The 20,690-nt window shown below is 42.5% G+C and overlaps 1 protein-coding gene across 4 annotated transcripts in view; it reads left to right on the top strand.

Annotated features, from left to right (window-relative positions):
* The first annotated feature begins 1,810 nt into the window (after positions 1-1,810).
* The window catches only part of epc2 (enhancer of polycomb homolog 2 (Drosophila)), a 30,982-nt gene continuing 12,102 nt past the window's right edge, over positions 1,811-20,690 (top strand). For 2 of the 4 annotated variants that reach the window (XM_037762630.1, XM_037762629.1), the window contains exons 1-6: positions 1,812-2,448; positions 15,226-15,385; positions 15,620-15,765; positions 18,117-18,320; positions 19,058-19,206; positions 20,290-20,473. In XM_037762630.1, coding sequence (XP_037618558.1) covers positions 2,296-2,448; positions 15,226-15,385; positions 15,620-15,765; positions 18,117-18,320; positions 19,058-19,206; positions 20,290-20,473 — 996 coding nt within the window. In that variant the 5' untranslated portion in view covers positions 1,812-2,295. Of the gene's footprint in view, positions 2,449-15,225; positions 15,386-15,619; positions 15,766-18,116; positions 18,321-19,057; positions 19,207-20,289; positions 20,474-20,690 lie in introns of all 4 variants that reach the window. The other 2 variants (XM_037762632.1, XM_037762631.1) reach the window with 2 other exon arrangements.

Raw genomic sequence — 20,690 nt, 5'->3', positions numbered from 1 at the left:
ATACATATACATATAAATATGTATATATATGTATATATATGTATATAGTTATAGTTAGTTATATTGTTATATAGTTTAATAATGAGGTTATTGGTGGTTTGTTTTCTGTCAGAAGACGTGTGGTTGTTGAGGACACTGGTGAGTTCTATTAGAGTTCTATCAGAGTTCTGTCAGAGTTCTATCAGAGTTCTGTCAGAGTTCTATCAGAGTTCTATTAGAGTTCTGTCAGAGTTCTATCAGAGTTCTGTCAGAGTTCTATTAGAGTTCTGTCAGTTCTATTAGAGTTCTATCAGAGTTCTGTCAGAGTTCTATTAGAGTTCTATCAGAGTTCTGTCAGAGTTCTGTCAGAGTTCTGTCAGTTCTATTAGAGTTCTGTCAGAGTTCTATTAGAGTTCTATCAGAGTTCTATTAGAGTTCTCTTAGAGTTCTGTCAGAGTTCTATCAGAGTTCTATTAGAGTTCTCTTAGAGTTCTGTCAGAGTTCTATCAGAGTTCTATTAGAGTTCTATTAGAGTTCTGTCAGAGTTCTATTAGAGTTCTGTCAGAGTTCTATCAGAGTTCTATTAGAGTTCTCTTAGAGTTCTGTCAGAGTTCTATTAGAGTTCTATCAGAGTTCTATTAGAGTTCTATTAGAGTTCTGTCAGAGTTCTATCAGAGTTCTATTAGAGTTCTGTCAGAGTTCTATTAGAGTTCTATTAGAGTTCTATTAGAGTTCTATTAGAGTTCTATCAGAGTTCTATTAGAGTTCTATTAGAGTTCTATTAGAGTTCTGTCAGAGTTCTATCAGAGTTCTATTAGAGTTCTGTCAGAGTTCTATTAGAGTTCTGTCAGAGTTCTATTAGAGTTCTATCAGAGTTCTATTAGAGTTCTCTTAGAGTTCTGTCAGTTCTATTAGAGTTCTATCAGAGTTCTATTAGAGTTCTATTAGAGTTCTGTCAGAGTTCTATCAGAGTTCTATTAGAGTTCTGTCAGAGTTCTATCAGAGTTCTATCAGAGTTCTATTAGAGTTCTGTCAGAGTTCTATTAGAGTTCTGTCAGAGTTCTATTAGAGTTCTATTAGAGTTCTCTTAGAGTTCTGTCAGAGTTCTATCAGAGTTCTATCAGAGTTCTCTTAGAGTTCTGTCAGAGTTCTATCAGAGTTCTATTAGAGTTCTGTCAGAGTTCTATTAGAGTTCTGTCAGAGTTCTATTAGAGTTCTCTTAGAGTTCTGTCAGAGTTCTATCAGAGTTCTATTAGAGTTCTCTTAGAGTTCTGTCAGAGTTCTATCAGAGTTCTATTAGAGTTCTGTCAGAGTTCTATTAGAGTTCTATCAGAGTTCTATTAGAGTTCTCTTAGAGTTCTGTCAGAGTTCTATTAGAGTTCTGTCAGAGTTCTATTAGAGTTCTCTTAGAGTTCTGTCAGAGTTCTATCAGAGTTCTATTAGAGTTCTCTTAGAGTTCTGTCAGAGTTCTATCAGAGTTCTATTAGAGTTCTCTTAGAGTTCTGTCAGAGTTCTATCAGAGTTCTATTAGAGTTCTATTAGAGTTCTGTCAGAGTTCTCTTAGAGTTCTGTCAGAGTTCTATTAGAGTTCTCTTAGAGTTCTGTCAGAGTTCTATCAGAGTTCTATTAGAGTTCTATTAGAGTTCTATTAGAGTTCTGTCAGAGTTCTGTCAGAGTTCTATTAGAGTTCTGTCAGAGTTCTATCAGAGTTCTATTAGAGTTCTCTTAGAGTTCTGTCAGAGTTCTATTAGAGTTCTGTCAGAGTTCTAGAATGTAACTTTATTAGATTCTGGTAATGTTGCCTTCCGGAGCTGCGCGCGCAGCTTCTAGTCTCGCGTGTGTTTGTGTGAGTGGTGCCGCGGTGCCTGATGGGGGATGTCTCCGCTGTGTGGACCTGGAGACATGGAGACATGTCCACCATGTTGTCTCCGGAGCAGCCCGGTGTAACGGCCTCTACGGGCCTCTAGAGCCGGTTACCGGAGCCGCGGAGACCGGTGAGCTCTGCTGGGTGTTATAGAGGTTAGAGAGGGGGGAGATCACCGGGCTCTCCTCCGGTAGTAGTCCCGGGGCTCTGGGTCTGTCGCTGGGTTAGAGAGGAGGGTTTAGTCCCGGGGCTCTGGGTCTGTCGCTGGGTTAGAGAGGAGGGTTTAGTCCCGGGGCTCTGGGTCTGTCGCTGGGTTAGTGGAGGTATAGTGGAGGGTGGTGGTGGTTATAGTGGTATTAGTGGTATTAGTGGTTATAGTTGTTATAGTTGTTATAGTGGTATTAGTGGTTATAGTGGTATTACTGGGTATTGTAGGTTTAGAGAGTTAAAGGATGAGTAAACTGTCGTTCCGGGCTCGAGCGCTGGACGCCTCTAAACCGCTCCCGGTGTACCGGAACACGGACCTCCCGGACCTGAAGGACTGCGTCTCCATCAACAGAACCGTCCCGAGGATGCCCAGCGGCATGGAGCGAGAGGAGGAGCTGGTAGGTCCAACACGACCTGTTAGTAGGGTTAGCATTAGCTGTTAGCTTAGTGCTACGGCGGGATTCATGACGTGTTGACGTTCTGTGCGTCAGGAGGAGCTAACTGCTACATTAACTGTATATACACACTGTGCTCATATATACATATATTACGCAGTGTATATGTGTACCTGTGTGTTTCAGTAGTTACCTGTGTTTCAGTAGAGTTACCTGTGTGTTTCAGTAGTTACCTGTGTTTCAGTAGAGTTACCTGTGTGTTTCAGTAGAGTTACCTGTGTGTTTCAGTAGAGTTACCTGTGTGTTTCAGTAGAGTTACCTGTGTGTTTCAGTAGTTACCTGTGTGTTTCAGTAGAGTTACCTGTGTGTTTCAGTAGAGTTACCTGTGTGTTTCAGTAGAGTTAACTGTGTTTCAGTAGAGTTACCTGTGTGTTTCAGTAGAGTTACCTATGTGTTTCAGTAGAGTTACCTGTGTGTTTCAGTAGAGTTACCTGTGTGTTTCAGTAGAGTTACCTGTGTGTTTCAGTAGAGTTAACTGTGTTTCAGTAGAGTTACCTGTGTTACAGTAGAGTTACCTATGTGTTTCAGTAGAGTTACCTGTGTGTTTCAGTAGAGTTACCTGTGTGTTACAGTAGAGTTACCTGTGTGTTTCAGTAGAGTTACCTGTGTGTTTCAGTAGAGTTACCTGTGTGTTACAGTAGAGTTAACTGTGTTTCAGTAGAGTTACCTGTGTGTTTCAGTAGAGTTACCTGTGTGTTTCAGTAGTTACCTGTGTGTTTCAGTAGAGTTACCTGTGTGTTTCAGTAGAGTTACCTGTGTGTTACAGTAGAGTTACCTGTGTGTTTCAGTAGAGTTACCTGTGTGTTTCAGTAGTTACCTGTGTTTCAGTAGAGTTACCTGTGTGTTTCAGTAGAGTTACCTGTGTGTTTCAGTAGAGTTACCTGTGTGTTTCAGTAGTTACCTGTGTTTCAGTAGAGTTACCTGTGTGTTTCAGTAGAGTTACCTGTGTGTTTCAGTAGAGTTACCTGTGTGTTTCAGTAGAGTTACCTGTGTGTTTCAGTAGAGTTAACTGTGTTTCAGTAGAGTTACCTGTGTTACAGTAGAGTTACCTATGTGTTTCAGTAGAGTTACCTGTGTGTTTCAGTAGAGTTACCTGTGTGTTTCAGTAGAGTTACCTGTGTGTTTCAGTAGAGTTACCTGTGTGTTTCAGTAGAGTTAACTGTGTTTCAGTAGAGTTACCTGTGTTACAGTAGAGTTACCTATGTGTTTCAGTAGAGTTACCTGTGTGTTTCAGTAGAGTTACCTGTGTGTTACAGTAGAGTTACCTGTGTGTTTCAGTAGAGTTACCTGTGTGTTTCAGTAGAGTTACCTGTGTGTTACAGTAGAGTTAACTGTGTTTCAGTAGAGTTACCTGTGTGTTTCAGTAGAGTTACCTGTGTGTTTCAGTAGTTACCTGTGTGTTTCAGTAGTTACCTGTGTGTTTCAGTAGAGTTACCTGTGTGTTTCAGTAGTTACCTGTGTTTCAGTAGAGTTACCTGTGTGTTTCAGTGGAGTTACCTGTGTGTTTCAGTAGTTACCTGTGTGTTTCAGTAGAGTTACCTGTGTGTTTCAGTAGTTACCTGTGTGTTTCAGTAGAGTTACCTGTGTGTTACAGTAGAGTTAACTGTGTTTCAGTAGAGTTACCTGTGTGTTACAGTAGAGTTACCTGTGTTACAGTAGAGTTACCTGTGTGTTTCAGTAGAGTTATCTGTGTGTTTCAGTAGAGTTACCTGTGTGTTACAGTAGAGTTACCTGTGTGTTTCAGTAGAGTTAACTGTGTGTTTCAGTAGAGTTACCTGTGTGTTTCAGTAGAGTTACCTGTGTGTTTCAGTAGAGTTACCTGTGTTTCAGTAGAGTTACCTGTGTTTCAGTAGAGTTACCTGTGTTTCAGTAGAGTTACCTGTGTGTTACAGTAGAGTTACCTGTGTGTTTCAGTAGAGTTACCTGTGTGTTTCAGTAGAGTTACCTGTGTGTTTCAGTAGAGTTACCTGTGTGTTTCAGTAGAGTTACCTGTGTGTTACAGTAGAGTTACCTGTGTGTTTCAGTAGAGTTACCTGTGTGTTTCAGTAGAGTTACCTGTGTGTTACAGTAGAGTTACCTGTGTGTTACAGTAGAGTTACCTGTGTTGTTCAGTAGAGTCACCTGTGTGTTTCAGTAGAGTTACCTGTGTGTTTCAGTAGAGTTACCTGTGTGTTACAGTAGAGTTAACTGTGTTTCAGTAGAGTTACCTGTGTGTTTCAGTAGAGTTACCTGTGTGTTTCAGTAGTTACCTGTGTGTTTCAGTAGAGTTACCTGTGTGTTTCAGTAGAGTTACCTGTGTGTTACAGTAGAGTTACCTGTGTGTTACAGTAGAGTTACCTGTGTGTTTCAGTAGAGTTACCTGTGTGTTTCAGTAGAGTTAACTGTGTTTCAGTAGAGTTACCTGTGTTACAGTAGAGTTACCTGTGTGTTTCAGTAGAGTTACCTGTGTGTTTCAGTAGAGTTACCTGTGTGTTACAGTAGAGTTACCTGTGTGTTATAGTAGAGTTACCTGTGTGTTTCAGTAGTTACCTGTGTGTTTCAGTAGAGTTACCTGTGTGTTTCAGTAGTTACCTGTGTGTTTCAGTAGAGTTACCTGTGTGTTTCAGTAGTTACCTGTGTTTCAGTAGAGTTACCTGTGTTTCAGTAGAGTTACCTGTGTGTTTCAGTAGTTACCTGTGTTTCAGTAGAGTTACCTGTGTGTTTCAGTAGAGTTACCTGTGTGTTTCAGTAGTTACCTGTGTGTTTCAGTAGAGTTACCTGTGTGTTTCAGTAGTTACCTGTGTGTTTCAGTAGAGTTACCTGTGTGTTACAGTAGAGTTACCTGTGTTACAGTAGAGTTACCTGTGTGTTTCAGTAGAGTTACCTGTGTGTTTCAGTAGAGTTACCTGTGTGTTTCAGTAGTTACCTGTGTGTTTCAGTAGAGTTACCTGTGTGTTACAGTAGAGTTACCTGTGTGTTTCAGTAGAGTTACCTGTGTGTTTCAGTAGAGTTAACTGTGTTTCAGTAGAGTTACCTGTGTTACAGTAGAGTTACCTGTGTGTTTCAGTAGAGTTACCTGTGTGTTTCAGTAGAGTTACCTGTGTGTTTCAGTAGAGTTACCTGTGTGTTTCAGTAGAGTTACCTGTGTGTTTCAGTAGAGTTACCTGTGTGTTTCAGTAGAGTTAACTGTGTTTCAGTAGAGTTAACTGTGTTTCAGTAGAGTTACCTGTGTTACAGTAGAGTTACCTGTGTGTTTCAGTGGAGTTACCTGTGTGTTACAGTAGAGTTACCTGTGTTTCAGTGGAGTTACCTGTGTGTTTCAGTAGAGTTACCTGTGTGTTACAGTAGAGTTACCTGTGTGTTACAGTAGAGTTACCTGTGTGTTCAGTAGAGTCACCTGTGTGTTTCAGTAGAGTTACCTGTGTGTTTCAGTAGAGTTACCTGTGTGTTACAGTAGAGTTACCTGTGTGTTACAGTAGAGTTAACTGTGTTTCAGTAGAGTTACCTGTGTGTTTCAGTAGAGTTACCTGTGTGTTTCAGTAGAGTTACCTGTGTGTTACAGTAGAGTTACCTGTGTGTTTCAGTAGAGTTACCTGTGTGTTTCAGTAGAGTTACCTGTGTGTTTCAGTAGAGTTACCTGTGTTACAGTAGAGTTACCTGTGTGTTTCAGTAGAGTTACCTGTGTGTTTCAGTAGAGTTACCTGTGTGTTACAGTAGAGTTACCTGTGTTTCAGTAGAGTTACCTGTGTGTTACAGTAGAGTTACCTGTGTGTTTCAGTAGAGTTACCTGTGTGTTTCAGTAGAGTTACCTGTGTGTTTCAGTAGAGTTACCTGTGTTTCAGTAGAGTTACCGGTGTTACAGTAGAGTTACCTGTGTGTTTCAGTAGAGTTACCTGTGTGTTTCAGTAGAGTTACCTGTGTTTCAGTAGAGTTAACTGTGTGTTTCAGTAGAGTTACCTGTGTGTTTCAGTAGAGTTACCTGTGTGTTTCAGTAGAGTTACCTGTGTGTTTCAGTAGAGTTACCTGTGTGTTACAGTAGAGTTACCTGTGTGTTCAGTAGAGTTACCTGTGTGTTTCAGTAGAGTTACCTGTGTGTTATCAGTAGAGTTACCTGTGTGTTTCAGTAGAGTTACCTGTGTGTTCAGTAGAGTTAACTGTGTTTCAGTAGAGTTACCTGTGTGTTTCAGTAGAGTTACCTGTGTGTTTCAGTAGAGTTACCTGTGTGTTTCAGTAGAGTTACCTGTGTGTTACAGTAGAGTTACCTGTGTGTTTCAGTAGAGTTAACTGTGTTTCAGTAGAGTTACCTGTGTTACAGTAGAGTTACCTGTGTGTTTCAGTAGAGTTACCTGTGTGTTTCAGTAGAGTTACCTGTGTGTTTCAGTAGAGTTAACTGTGTTTCAGTAGAGTTACCTGTGTTACAGTAGAGTTACCTGTGTGTTTCAGTAGAGTTACCTGTGTGTTTCAGTAGAGTTACCTGTGTGTTTCAGTAGAGTTACCTGTGTGTTTCAGTAGAGTTACCTGTGTGTTTCAGTAGAGTTAACTGTGTTTCAGTAGAGTTACCTGTGTGTTTCAGTAGAGTTACCTGTGTGTTTCAGTAGAGTTAACTGTGTTTCAGTAGAGTTACCTGTGTTACAGTAGAGTTACCTGTGTGTTTCAGTAGAGTTACCTGTGTGTTTCAGTAGAGTTACCTGTGTGTTTCAGTAGAGTTACCTGTGTGTTACAGTAGAGTTACCTGTGTGTTTCAGTAGAGTTACCTGTGTGTTTCAGTAGAGTTACCTGTGTGTTTCAGTAGAGTTACCTGTGTTTCAGTAGAGTTACCTGTGTGTTTCAGTAGAGTTACCTGTGTGTTTCAGTAGAGTTACCTGTGTGTTTCAGTAGAGTTAACTGTGTTTCAGTAGAGTTAACTGTGTTTCAGTAGAGTTACCTGTGTTACAGTAGAGTTACCTGTGTTACAGTAGAGTTACCTGTGTGTTTCAGTAGAGTTACCTGTGTGTTTCAGTAGAGTTACCTGTGTGTTTCAGTAGAGTTACCTGTGTGTTTCAGTAGTTACCTGTGTGTTTCAGTAGAGTTACCTGTGTGTTACAGTAGAGTTACCTGTGTTACAGTAGAGTTACCTGTGTGTTTCAGTAGAGTTACCTGTGTGTTTCAGTAGAGTTACCTGTGTGTTTCAGTAGTTACCTGTGTGTTTCAGTAGAGTTACCTGTGTGTTACAGTAGAGTTACCTGTGTGTTTCAGTAGAGTTACCTGTGTGTTTCAGTAGAGTTAACTGTGTTTCAGTAGAGTTACCTGTGTTACAGTAGAGTTACCTGTGTGTTTCAGTAGAGTTACCTGTGTGTTTCAGTAGAGTTACCTGTGTGTTTCAGTAGAGTTACCTGTGTGTTTCAGTAGAGTTACCTGTGTGTTTCAGTAGAGTTACCTGTGTGTTTCAGTAGAGTTACCTGTGTGTTTCAGTAGAGTTAACTGTGTTTCAGTAGAGTTAACTGTGTTTCAGTAGAGTTACCTGTGTTACAGTAGAGTTACCTGTGTGTTTCAGTGGAGTTACCTGTGTGTTACAGTAGAGTTACCTGTGTTTCAGTGGAGTTACCTGTGTGTTTCAGTAGAGTTACCTGTGTGTTACAGTAGAGTTACCAGTGTGTTTCAGTAGAGTTACCTGTGTGTTCAGTAGAGTCACCTGTGTGTTTCAGTAGAGTTACCTGTGTGTTTCAGTAGAGTTACCTGTGTGTTACAGTAGAGTTACCTGTGTGTTACAGTAGAGTTAACTGTGTTTCAGTAGAGTTACCTGTGTGTTTCAGTAGAGTTACCTGTGTGTTTCAGTAGAGTTACCTGTGTGTTACAGTAGAGTTACCTGTGTGTTTCAGTAGAGTTACCTGTGTGTTTCAGTAGAGTTAACTGTGTTTCAGTAGAGTTACCTGTGTTACAGTAGAGTTACCTGTGTGTTTCAGTAGAGTTACCTGTGTGTTTCAGTAGAGTTACCTGTGTGTTACAGTAGAGTTACCTGTGTTTCAGTAGAGTTACCTGTGTGTTACAGTAGAGTTACCTGTGTGTTTCAGTAGAGTTACCTGTGTGTTTCAGTAGAGTTACCTGTGTGTTTCAGTAGAGTTAACTGTGTTTCAGTAGAGTTAACTGTGTTACAGTAGAGTTACCTGTGTGTTTCAGTAGAGTTACCTGTGTGTTTCAGCAGAGTTACCTGTGTGTTTCAGTAGAGTTACCTGTGTGTTTCAGTGGAGTTACCTGTGTGTTTCAGTAGAGTTACCTGTGTGTTTCAGTAGAGTTACCTGTGTGTTACAGTAGAGTTACCTGTGTGTTACAGTAGAGTTACCTGTGTGTTACAGTAGAGTTACCTGTGTTGTTCAGTAGAGTCACCTGTGTGTTTCAGTAGAGTTACCTGTGTATTTCAGTAGAGTTACCTGTGTATTTCAGTAGAGTTACCTGTGTTTCAGTGGAGTTACCTGTGTGTTTCAGTAGAGTTAACTGTGTTTCAGTAGAGTTACCTGTGTTTCAGTGGAGTTACCTGTGTGTTTCAGTAGAGTTACCTGTGTGTTTCAGTGGAGTTACCTGTGTTTCAGTAGAGTTACCTGTGTGTTTCAGTAGAGTTACCTGTGTGTTTCAGTAGAGTTACCTGTGTGTTTCAGTAGAGTTACCTGTGTGTTACAGTAGAGTTACCTGTGTGTTACAGTAGAGTTACCTGTGTTGTTCAGTAGAGTTACCTGTGTGTTACAGTAGAGTTACCTGTGTGTTTCAGTAGAGTTACCTGTGTGTTTCAGTAGAGTTAACTGTGTTTCAGTAGAGTTACCTGTGTGTTTCAGTAGTTACCTGTGTGTTTCAGTAGAGTTACCTGTGTGTTACAGTAGAGTTACCTGTGTGTTACAGTAGAGTTACCTGTGTGTTTCAGTAGAGTTACCTGTGTGTTTCAGTAGAGTTAACTGTGTTTCAGTAGAGTTACCTGTGTGTTTCAGTAGAGTTACCTGTGTGTTTCAGTAGTTACCTGTGTGTTTCAGTAGAGTTACCTGTGTGTTTCAGTAGAGTTACCTGTGTGTTTCAGTAGAGTTACCTGTGTGTTACAGTAGAGTTACCTGTGTGTTACAGTAGAGTTACCTGTGTTGTTACAGTAGAGTCACCTGTGTGTTTCAGTAGAGTTACCTGTGTGTTTCAGTAGAGTTACCTGTGTGTTTCAGTAGAGTTACCTGTGTTGTTCAGTAGAGTCACCTGTGTGTTTCAGTAGAGTTACCTGTGTGTTTCAGTAGAGTTACCTGTGTGTTTCAGTAGAGTTACCTGTGTGTTTCAGTAGAGTTACCTGTGTTACAGTAGAGTTACCTGTGTGTTTCAGTAGAGTTACCTGTGTGTTTCAGTAGAGTTACCTGTGTGTTTCAGTAGAGTTAACTGTGTTTCAGTAGAGTTACCTGTGTTACAGTAGAGTTACCTATGTGTTTCAGTAGAGTTACCTGTGTGTTTCAGTAGAGTTACCTGTGTGTTTCAGTAGAGTTACCTGTGTGTTTCAGTAGAGTTACCTGTGTGTTTCAGTAGAGTTAACTGTGTTTCAGTAGAGTTACCTGTGTTACAGTAGAGTTACCTGTGTGTTTCAGTAGAGTTACCTGTGTGTTTCAGTAGAGTTACCTGTGTGTTACAGTAGAGTTACCTGTGTGTTTCAGTAGAGTTACCTGTGTGTTTCAGTAGAGTTACCTGTGTGTTACAGTAGAGTTAACTGTGTTTCAGTAGAGTTACCTGTGTGTTTCAGTAGAGTTACCTGTGTGTTTCAGTAGTTACCTGTGTGTTTCAGTAGTTACCTGTGTGTTTCAGTAGAGTTACCTGTGTGTTTCAGTAGTTACCTGTGTTTCAGTAGAGTTACCTGTGTGTTTCAGTGGAGTTACCTGTGTGTTTCAGTAGTTACCTGTGTGTTTCAGTAGAGTTACCTGTGTGTTTCAGTAGAGTTACCTGTGTGGTTCAGTAGAGTTACCTGTGTTTCAGTGGAGTTACCTGTGTGTTTCAGTAGAGTTAACTGTGTTTCAGTAGAGTTACCTGTGTTTCAGTGGAGTTACCTGTGTTTCAGTAGAGTTACCTGTGTGTTTCAGTGGAGTTACCTGTGTTTCAGTAGAGTTACCTGTATGTTTCAGTAGAGTTAACTGTGTTTCAGTAGAGTTACCTGTGTTTCAGTAGAGTTACCTGTGTGTTTCAGTGGAGTTACCTGTGTTTCAGTAGAGTTACCTGTGTGTTTCAGTAGAGTTAACTGTGTTTCAGTAGAGTTACCTGTGTTTCAGTGGAGTTACCTGTGTTTCAGTAGAGTTACCTGTGTGTTTCAGTGGAGTTACCTGTGTGTTTCAGTAGAGTTACCTGTGTGTTACAGTAGAGTTACCTGTGTGTTTCAGTAGAGTTACCTGTGTGTTTCAGTAGAGTTACCTGTGTGTTACAGTAGAGTTACCTGTGTTTCAGTAGAGTTACCTGTGTTACAGTAGAGTTACCGGTGTGTTTCAGTAGAGTTACCTGTGTTACAGTAGAGTTACCTGTGTGTTTCAGTAGAGTTACCTGTGTGGTTCAGTAGAGTTACCTGTGTTTCAGTGGAGTTACCTGTGTGTTTCAGTAGAGTTAACTGTGTTTCAGTAGAGTTACCTGTGTTTCAGTGGAGTTACCTGTGTTTCAGTAGAGTTACCTGTGTGTTTCAGTGGAGTTACCTGTGTTTCAGTAGAGTTACCTGTGTGTTTCAGTAGAGTTACCTGTGTGTTTCAGTGGAGTTACCTGTGTGTTTCAGTGGAGTTACCTGTGTGTTACAGTAGAGTTACCTGTGTGTTTCAGTAGAGTTACCTGTGTGTTACAGTAGAGTTACCTGTGTGTTTCAATAGAGTTACCTGTGTGTTTCAGTAGAGTTACCTGTGTGTTTCAGTAGAGTTACCTGTGTGTTTCAGTAGAGTTACCTGTGTGGTTCAGTAGAGTTACCTGTGTTTCAGTGGAGTTACCTGTGTGTTTCAGTAGAGTTAACTGTGTTTCAGTAGAGTTACCTGTGTTTCAGTGGAGTTACCTGTGTTTCAGTAGAGTTACCTGTGTGTTTCAGTGGAGTTACCTGTGTTTCAGTAGAGTTACCTGTGTGTTTCAGTAGAGTTACCTGTGTGTTTCAGTAGAGTTACCTGTGTGTTTCAGTAGAGTTACCTGTGTGTTTCAGTAGAGTTACCTGTGTGTTACAGTAGAGTTACCTGTGTGTTACAGTAGAGTTACCTGTGTTGTTCAGTAGAGTCACCTGTGTGTTTCAGTAGAGTTACCTGTTTGTTACAGTAGAGTTACCTGTGTGTTTCAGTAGAGTTACCTGTGTGTTTCAGTAGAGTTAACTGTGTTTCAGTAGAGTTACCTGTGTGTTTCAGTAGTTACCTGTGTGTTTCAGTAGAGTTACCTGTGTGTTACAGTAGAGTTACCTGTGTGTTTCAGTAGAGTTACCTGTGTGTTTCAGTAGAGTTAACTGTGTTTCAGTAGAGTTACCTGTGTGTTTCAGTAGTTACCTGTGTGTTTCAGTAGTTACCTGTGTGTTTCAGTAGAGTTACCTGTGTGTTTCAGTAGAGTTACCTGTGTGTTTCAGTAGAGTTACCTGTGTGTTACAGTAGAGTTACCTGTGTGTTACAGTAGAGTTACCTGTGTTGTTCAGTAGAGTCACCTGTGTGTTTCAGTAGAGTTACCTGTGTGTTTCAGTAGAGTTACCTGTGTGTTTCAGTAGAGTTACCTGTGTTGTTCAGTAGAGTCACCTGTGTGTTTCAGTAGAGTTACCTGTGTGTTTCAGTAGAGTTACCTGTGTGTTACAGTAGAGTTACCTGTGTGTTACAGTAGAGTTACCTGTGTGTTTCAGTAGAGTTACCTGTGTGTTACAGTAGAGTTACCTGTGTGTTTCAGTAGAGTTACCTGTGTGTTACAGTAGAGTTACCTGTGTGTTACAGTAGAGTTACCTGTGTGTTTCAGTGGAGTTACCTGTGTGTTTCAGTGGAGTTACCTGTGTGTTACAGTAGAGTTACCTGTGTGTTTCAGTAGAGTTACCTGTGTGTTACAGTAGAGTTACCTGTGTGTTTCAATAGAGTTACCTGCGTGTTTCAGTGGAGTTACCTGTGTGTTTCAGTAGAGTTACCTGTGTGTTTCAGTAGAGTTACCTGTGTGTTTCAGTAGAGTTACCTGTGTGTTACAGTAGAGTTACCTGTGTGTTACAGTAGAGTTAACTGTGTTTCAGTAGAGTTACCTGTGTGTTTCAGTAGAGTTACCTGTGTGTTTCAGTAGTTACCTGTGTGTTTCAGTAGAGTTAACTGTGTTTCAGTAGAGTTAACTGTGTTTCAGTAGAGTTACCTGTGTTACAGTAGAGTTACCTGTGTGTTTCAGTAGAGTTACCTGTGTGTTTCAGTAGAGTTACCTGTGTGTTTCAGTAGAGTTACCTGTGTGTTTCAGTAGAGTTAACTGTGTTTCAGTAGAGTTAACTGTGTTTCAGTAGAGTTACCTGTGTTACAGTAGTTACCTGTGTGTTTCAGTAGAGTTACCTGTGTGTTTCAGTAGAGTTACCTGTGTGTTTCAGTAGAGTTACCTGTGTGTTTCAGTAGAGTTAACTGTGTTTCAGTAGAGTTAACTGTGTGTTACAGTAGAGTTACCTGTGTTGTTCAGTAGAGTCACCTGTGTGTTTCAGTAGAGTTACCTGTGTGTTTCAGTAGAGTTACCTGTGTGTTTCAGTAGAGTTACCTGTGTTGTTCAGTAGAGTCACCTGTGTGTTTCAGTAGAGTTACCTGTGTGTTTCAGTAGAGTTACCTGTGTGTTACAGTAGAGTTACCTGTGTGTTACAGTAGAGTTACCTGTGTGTTTCAGTAGAGTTACCTGTGTGTTACAGTAGAGTTACCTGTGTGTTTCAGTAGAGTTACCTGTGTGTTACAGTAGAGTTACCTGTGTGTTACAGTAGAGTTACCTGTGTGTTTCAGTGGAGTTACCTGTGTGTTTCAGTGGAGTTACCTGTGTGTTACAGTAGAGTTACCTGTGTGTTTCAGTAGAGTTACCTGTGTGTTACAGTAGAGTTACCTGTGTGTTTCAATAGAGTTACCTGCGTGTTTCAGTGGAGTTACCTGTGTGTTTCAGTAGAGTTACCTGTGTGTTTCAGTAGAGTTACCTGTGTGTTTCAGTAGAGTTACCTGTGTGTTACAGTAGAGTTACCTGTGTGTTACAGTAGAGTTAACTGTGTTTCAGTAGAGTTACCTGTGTGTTTCAGTAGAGTTACCTGTGTGTTTCAGTAGTTACCTGTGTGTTTCAGTAGAGTTAACTGTGTTTCAGTAGAGTTAACTGTGTTTCAGTAGAGTTACCTGTGTTACAGTAGAGTTACCTGTGTGTTTCAGTAGAGTTACCTGTGTGTTTCAGTAGAGTTACCTGTGTGTTTCAGTAGAGTTACCTGTGTGTTTCAGTAGAGTTAACTGTGTTTCAGTAGAGTTAACTGTGTTTCAGTAGAGTTACCTGTGTTACAGTAGAGTTACCTGTGTGTTTCAGTAGAGTTACCTGTGTGTTTCAGTAGAGTTACCTGTGTGTTCCAGTAGAGTTACCTGTGTGTTTCAGTGGAGTTACCTGTGTGTTTCAGTAGAGTTACCTGTGTGTTACAGTAGAGTTACCTGTGTGTTACAGTAGAGTTACCTGTGTGTTACAGTAGAGTCACCTGTGTTGTTCAGTAGAGTCACCTGTGTGTTTCAGTAGAGTTACCTGTGTGTTTCAGTAGAGTTACTTGTGTGTTACAGTAGAGTTACCTGTGTGTTACAGTAGAGTTACCTGTGTGTTACAGTAGAGTTACCTGTGTGTTTCAGTAGAGTTACCTGTGTGTTTCAGTGGAGTTACCTGTGTGTTACAGTAGAGTTACCTGTGTGTTTCAGTAGAGTTACCTGTGTGTTTCAGTAGAGTTACCTGTGTGTTTCAGTAGAGTTACCTGTGTGTTACAGTGGAGTTACCTGTGTGTTTCAGTGGAGTTACCTGTGTGTTACATTAGAGTTACCTGTGTGTTTCAGTAGAGTTACCTGTGTGTTTCAGTAGAGTTACCTGTGTGGTTCAGTAGAGTTACCTGTGTTTCAGTGGAGTTACCTGTGTGTTTCAGTAGAGTTAACTGTGTTTCAGTAGAGTTACCTGTGTTTCAGTGGAGTTACCTGTGTTTCAGTAGAGTTACCTGTGTGTTTCAGTGGAGTTACCTGTGTTTCAGTAGAGTTACCTGTGTGTTTCAGTAGAGTTAACTGTGTTTCAGTAGAGTTACCTGTGTTTCAGTAGAGTTACCTGTGTGTTTCAGTGGAGTTACCTGTGTTTCAGTAGAGTTACCTGTGTGTTTCAGTAGAGTTAACTGTGTTTCAGTAGAGTTACCTGTGTTTCAGTGGAGTTACCTGTGTTTCAGTAGAGTTACCTGTGTGTTTCAGTGGAGTTACCTGTGTGTTTCAGTAGAGTTACCTGTGTGTTACAGTAGAGTTACCTGTGTGTTTCAGTAGAGTTACCTGTGTGTTTCAGTAGAGTTACCTGTGTGTTACAGTAGAGTTACCTGTGTTTCAGTAGAGTTACCTGTGTTACAGTAGAGTTACCGGTGTGTTTCAGTAGAGTTACCTGTGTGGTTCAGTAGAGTTAACTGTGTTTCAGTAGAGTTACCTGTGTTACAGTAGAGTTACCGGTGTGTTTCAGTAGAGTTACCTGTGTGTTTCAGTAGAGTTACCTGTGTGTTACAGTAGAGTTACCTGTGTGTTTCAGTAGAGTTACCTGTGTGTTTCTGTGGTTGTGTTTCAGGAGCATCACCTGCAGAGGGCGATCTCAGCCCAGCAGGTGTTCCGGGAGAAGAAGGAGAACATGGTGATCCCCGTACCTGAAGCAGACAGTAACACAACCTACTACTACCGTCTGTACAAAGGAGACGTCAACGTTCCCAAACAGCTCATCCACATCCAGCGTGAGTAGTTCACTACAGTATACTAGCACTAGTCCTCCTCCACACAGACCTACCTCTGTTATACTAGTCAGTCGTGTATTACAGAGGTAGGGCAGTACCAGTTTACCTCTGTAACCCACCTGTTGCCACTGAGGGGACTCTACCTGTATCAGGACTATACCAGTTCATGATGTTTTAATCCACACTGTGTTCAGGTTCATCAGTTGTTTATGTGGACTCTTTGTGGTCCTGCAGCTCTAGGTCTGGATCCGGAGCAGCCGGACTACGACATGGACTCAGAGGACGAGACGCTGCTCAACAGACTCAACAGAAAGACGGAGATCAGACCTCTGCAGTTTGAGACCATGGTGGACCGACTGGAGAAGAGCAGCACACGGCAGGTAACATGGACCACTCACCTGAGGGCTGTACCACACCAGACAGAGGGCTGTACCACACCAGACAGAGGGGTTTAGTACCACACCAGACAGAGGGGTGTACCACATCAGACAGAGGGGTGTACCACACCAGACAGAGGGCTGTACCACACCAGACAGAGGGCTGTACCACATCAGACAGAGGGGTTTAGTACCACACCAGACAGAGGGCTGTACCACATCAGACAGAGGGGTGTACCACACCAGACAGAGGGGTTTAGTACCACACCAGACAGAGGGCTGTACCACATCAGACAGAGGGGTGTACCACACCAGACAGAGGGCTGTACCACACCAGACAGAGGGCTGTACCACATCAGACAGAGGGGTTTAGTACCACACCAGACAGAGGGCTGTACCACACCAGACAGAGGGGTGTACCACACCAGACAGAGGGGTTTAGTACCACACCAGACAGAGGGCTGTACCACACCAGACAGAGGGGTGTACCACACCAGACAGAGGGGTTTAGTACCACACCAGACAGAGGGGTGTACCACATCAGACAGAGGGGTTTAATACCACACCAGACAGAGGGGTGTACCACATCAGACAGAGGGGTTTAGTACCACACCAGACAGAGGGGTGTACCACATCAGACAGAGGGGTTTAGTACCACACCAGACAGAGGGGTGTACCACATCAGACAGAGGGGTTTAGTACCACACCAGACAGAGGGGTGTACCACACCAGACAGAGGGGTGTACCACATCAGACAGAGGGGTTTAGTACCACACCAGACAGAGGGGTGTACCACATCAGACAGAGGGGTGTACCACACCAGACAGAGGGGTTTAGTACCACACCAGACAGAGGGGTGTACCACATCAGACAGAGGGGTGTACCACACCAGACAGAGGGCTGTACCACACCAGACAGAGGGGTGTACCACACCAGACAGAGGGCTGTACCACACCAGACAGAGGGGTGTACCACACCAGACAGAGGGCTGTACCACACCAGACAGAGGGGTGTAGTACCACACCAGACAGAGGGCTGTACCACACCAGACAGAGGGGTGTACCACATCAGACAGAGGGGTGTACCACATCAGACAGAGGGGTGTACCACACCAGACAGAGGGGTGTACCTCACTGTCCTCAGCTGGTTTCTGTGGTTCTGTCCTCAGCTTGTCTCTGGTTGTAGTTCTGTCCTCAGCTGGTCTCTGGTTGTGGTTCTGTCCTCAGCTGGTCTCTCTGGTTGTGGTTCTGTCCTCAGCTTGTCTCTGGTTCTAGTTCTGTCCTCAGCTGGTCTCTGGTTGTGGTTCTGTCCTCAGCTGGTCTCTCTGGTTGTGGTTCTGTCCTCAGCTTGTCTCTGGTTGTGGTTCTGTCCTCAGCTGGTCTCTCTGGTTGTGGTTCTGTCCTCAGCTGGTCTCTCTGGTTGTGGTTCTGTCCTCAGCTTGTCTCTGGTTGTGGTTCTGTCCTCAGCTGGTCTCTGGTTGTGATTCTGTCCTAAGCTTGTCTCTGGTTGTGATTCTGTCCTCAGCTTGTCTCTGGTTGTGGTTCTGTCCTCAGCTGGTCTCTCTGGTTGTGGTTCTGTCCTCAGCTTGTCTCTGGTTGTGGTTCTGTCCTCAGCTGGTCTCTCTGGTTGTGGTTCTGTCCTCAGCTTGTCTCTGGTTGTGGTTTTGTCCTCAGCTTGTCTCTGGTTGTGGTTCTGTCCTCAGCTGGTCTCTGGTTCTGGTTCTGTCCTCAGCTGGTCTCTCTGGTTGTTGTTCTGTCCTCAGCTTGTCTCTGTCCTCAGCTGGTCTCTCTGGTTGTGGTTCTGTCCTCAGCTGGTCTCTCTGTTTGTGGTTCTGTCCTCAGCTTGTCTCTGGTTCTGGTTCTGTCCTCAGCTGGTCTCTCTGGTTGTTGTTCTGTCCTCAGCTTGTCTCTGGATCTGTCTCTGTCCTCAGCTGGTCTCTCTGGTTGTGGTTCTGTCCTCAGCTTGTCTCTCTGGTTGTGGTTCTGTCCTCAGCTTGTCTCTGGTTCTGGTTCTGTCCTCAGCTGGTCTCTCTGGTTGTGGTTCTGTCCTCAGCTGGTCTTTCTGGTTGTGGTTCTGTCCTCAGCTTGTCTCTGGATCTGTCTCTGTCCTCAGCTTGTCTCTGGTTGTGGTTCTGTCCTCAGCTTGTCTCTGGTTGTGCTTCTGTCCTCAGCTGGTCTCTCTGGTTGTGGTTCTGTCCTCAGCTGGTCTCTCTGGTTGTGGTTCTGTCCTCAGCTTGTCTCTCTGGTTGTGGTTCTGTCCTCAGCTGGTCTCTCTGGTTGTGGTTCTGTCCTCAGCTGGTCTCTCTGGTTGTGGTTCTGTCCTCAGCTTGTCTCTGGATCTGTGTCTGTCCTCAGCTGGTGTCCCTGTCGGAGGCGAAGGTTCTGCTCAGTGAGGATGACTACCTGCTGAAGGCGGTGTATGAGTACTGGGTGAGGAAGAGGAGGAGCTGTCGGGGTCCGTCTCTGGTTCCCATCATCAGACCGGAGAGACGAGACGGATCCAGCGGAGACGCCTACGTAGCCTTCAGACGCAGAACCGAGAAGATGCAGACCAGGAAGGTGAGTCGTCCTCCCTGTCCCCCACCGGGCTTCATCCTGCCCTGCTGGGTCTGCCTTCAGAAATAATAATAACAACAACAATAATCACCACAACAATAACAACAACAACAACAACAACAATAACAATAACAATAATCACTACAACAATAATAATAATAATAATAATAATAACTATAATAATAATAATAATAATAAAAACTATAATAATAATAATAATAATAAAAACAATAGCAATAATCACAACAACAACAACAACAACAACAATAACAATAATCACAACAACAACAATGATAATAATAACTATAATAATAATAATAATAACTATAATAATAATAAAAACAATAGCAATAATCACAACAACAACAACAACAACAATAACAATAATCACAACAACAACAATGATAATAATAACTATAATAATAATAACTATAATAATAATAAAAACAATAGCAATAATCACAACAACAACAATAACAATAATCACAACAACAACAATGATAATAATAACTATAATAATAATAATAATAACTATAATAATAATAATAAAAACAATAGCAATAATCACAACAATGATAATAACTATAATAATAATAACTATGATAATAATAACTATAATAATAATAATAACTATAATAATAATAATAATCACAACAACAACAATGTAAATAATAAATAGAGGTAGTAACTAGCTCTGTGTGGAGAGGTGGGGTTGATGACATTTGATGAATCTATTTCAGAACCGAAAGAACGACGAAGCTTCGTACCAGAAGATGTTGAGACTGAGACGAGAGTTCAGCCGGACCGTCTCCGTCCTGGAGATGATCAAGAGGAGAGAGATGTCCAAGAGAGAGCTGCTGCACCTCCACCTGGAGGTGACGGAGAGGAGGTGAGGACATATAGATATAGATCCTCCACCTGGAGGTGACGGAGAGGAGGTGAGGACATATAGATATAGATCCTCCACCTGGAGGTGACGGAGAGGAGGACCTTGGTCTGGTCAGCTAACATTACTGCCAAGCAGCTGAAATATAGAGTGATATTGTGCTTTTAGCTGACGTGTGTCTCCTCACTGTGTTGAGCGATGCTCCTTCATGTCTATGTAGAGCGAGCACAAACGCCAGCAACAGGACGCTGACTTTAGTTGACTTAACGGCCACAGGTGAAGCTGTTAACAACACATTTAGGATTCTCACTAACAGGCCCTTTAAACTGTTGATGTGTGTCGTTGTGTGTCGTTGTGTGTCGTTGTGTGTTGTTGTGTGTTGTTGTGTCGTTGTGTGTTGTTGTGTGTTGTTGTGTGTCGTTGTGTGTTGACGTGTGTCGTTGTGTGTTGTTGTGTCGTTGTGTGTTGTTGTGTGTTGACGTGTGTCGTTGTGTGTTGACGTGTGTCGTTGTGTGTCGACGTGTGTCGTTGTGTGTCGTGTGTTGATGTGTGTTGATGTGTTGATGTTGTTGTGTGTTGTTGTGTGTTGACGAGTCTCGTTGTGTGTTGACGTGTGTCGTTGTGTGTTGTGTCGTTGTGTGTTGTTGTGTGTTGATGTGTGTTGACGTGTGTCGTTGTGTGTTGATGTGTGTCGTTGTGTGTTGACATGTGTTGACGTGTGTCGTTGTGTGTCGTGTGTTGATGTGTGTTGATGTTGATGTGTGTTGATGTTGTTGTGTGTTGTTGTGTGTTGTTGTGTGTTGACGAGTCTCGTTGTGTGTTGACGTGTGTTGTTGTGTCGTTGTGTGTTGTTGTGTGTTGATGTGTGTTGACGTGTGTCGTTGTGTGTTGACGTGTGTCGTTGTGTGTTGACATGTGTTGACGTGTGTCGTTGTGTGTTGACGTGTGTTGTTGTGTGTTGACATGTGTTGACGTGTGTCGTTGTGTGTTGACGTGTGTCGTTGTGTGTCGTTGTGTGTCGTGTGTTGATGTGTGTTGATGTTGTTGTGTGTTGTTGTGTGTTGACGAGTCTCGTTGTGTGTTCAGGTATCAGATGGAGGACTTCAGTGGAGACACTCTGAGAGACGTTTGTGTTCCTCCGGTGGAGAAAGCAGCGTTCTGCTCCAGCGTTCCTCTGAACAACAGACACAGAGCTGACGTCAAGGTACTGAACAACAGACACAGAGCTGACGTCAAGGTACTGAACAACAGACACAGAGCTGACGTCAAGGTACTGACAGAACAACAGATTATTATTGAAGCATATTATTTAATAATAGCAGCTAAATGAAGTGAATGTACAGGCTGGATACCTCTGATGAAGTGCTCTGTGAATATGAATGAAGTGAATGTACAGGCTGGATACCTCTGATGAAGTGCTCTGTGAATATGAATGAAGTGAATGTACAGGCTGGATACCTCTGATGAAGTGCTCTGTGAATATGAAT

This window comes from Sebastes umbrosus (genome assembly GCF_015220745.1).
Source record: "Sebastes umbrosus isolate fSebUmb1 chromosome 13 unlocalized genomic scaffold, fSebUmb1.pri SUPER_13_unloc_2, whole genome shotgun sequence".
Classification (NCBI taxonomy): Eukaryota; Metazoa; Chordata; class Actinopteri; order Perciformes; family Sebastidae; genus Sebastes; species Sebastes umbrosus.
Note: the sequence above shows the minus strand (reverse complement) of the source record. Positions and strands in the feature narration are given on the sequence as shown.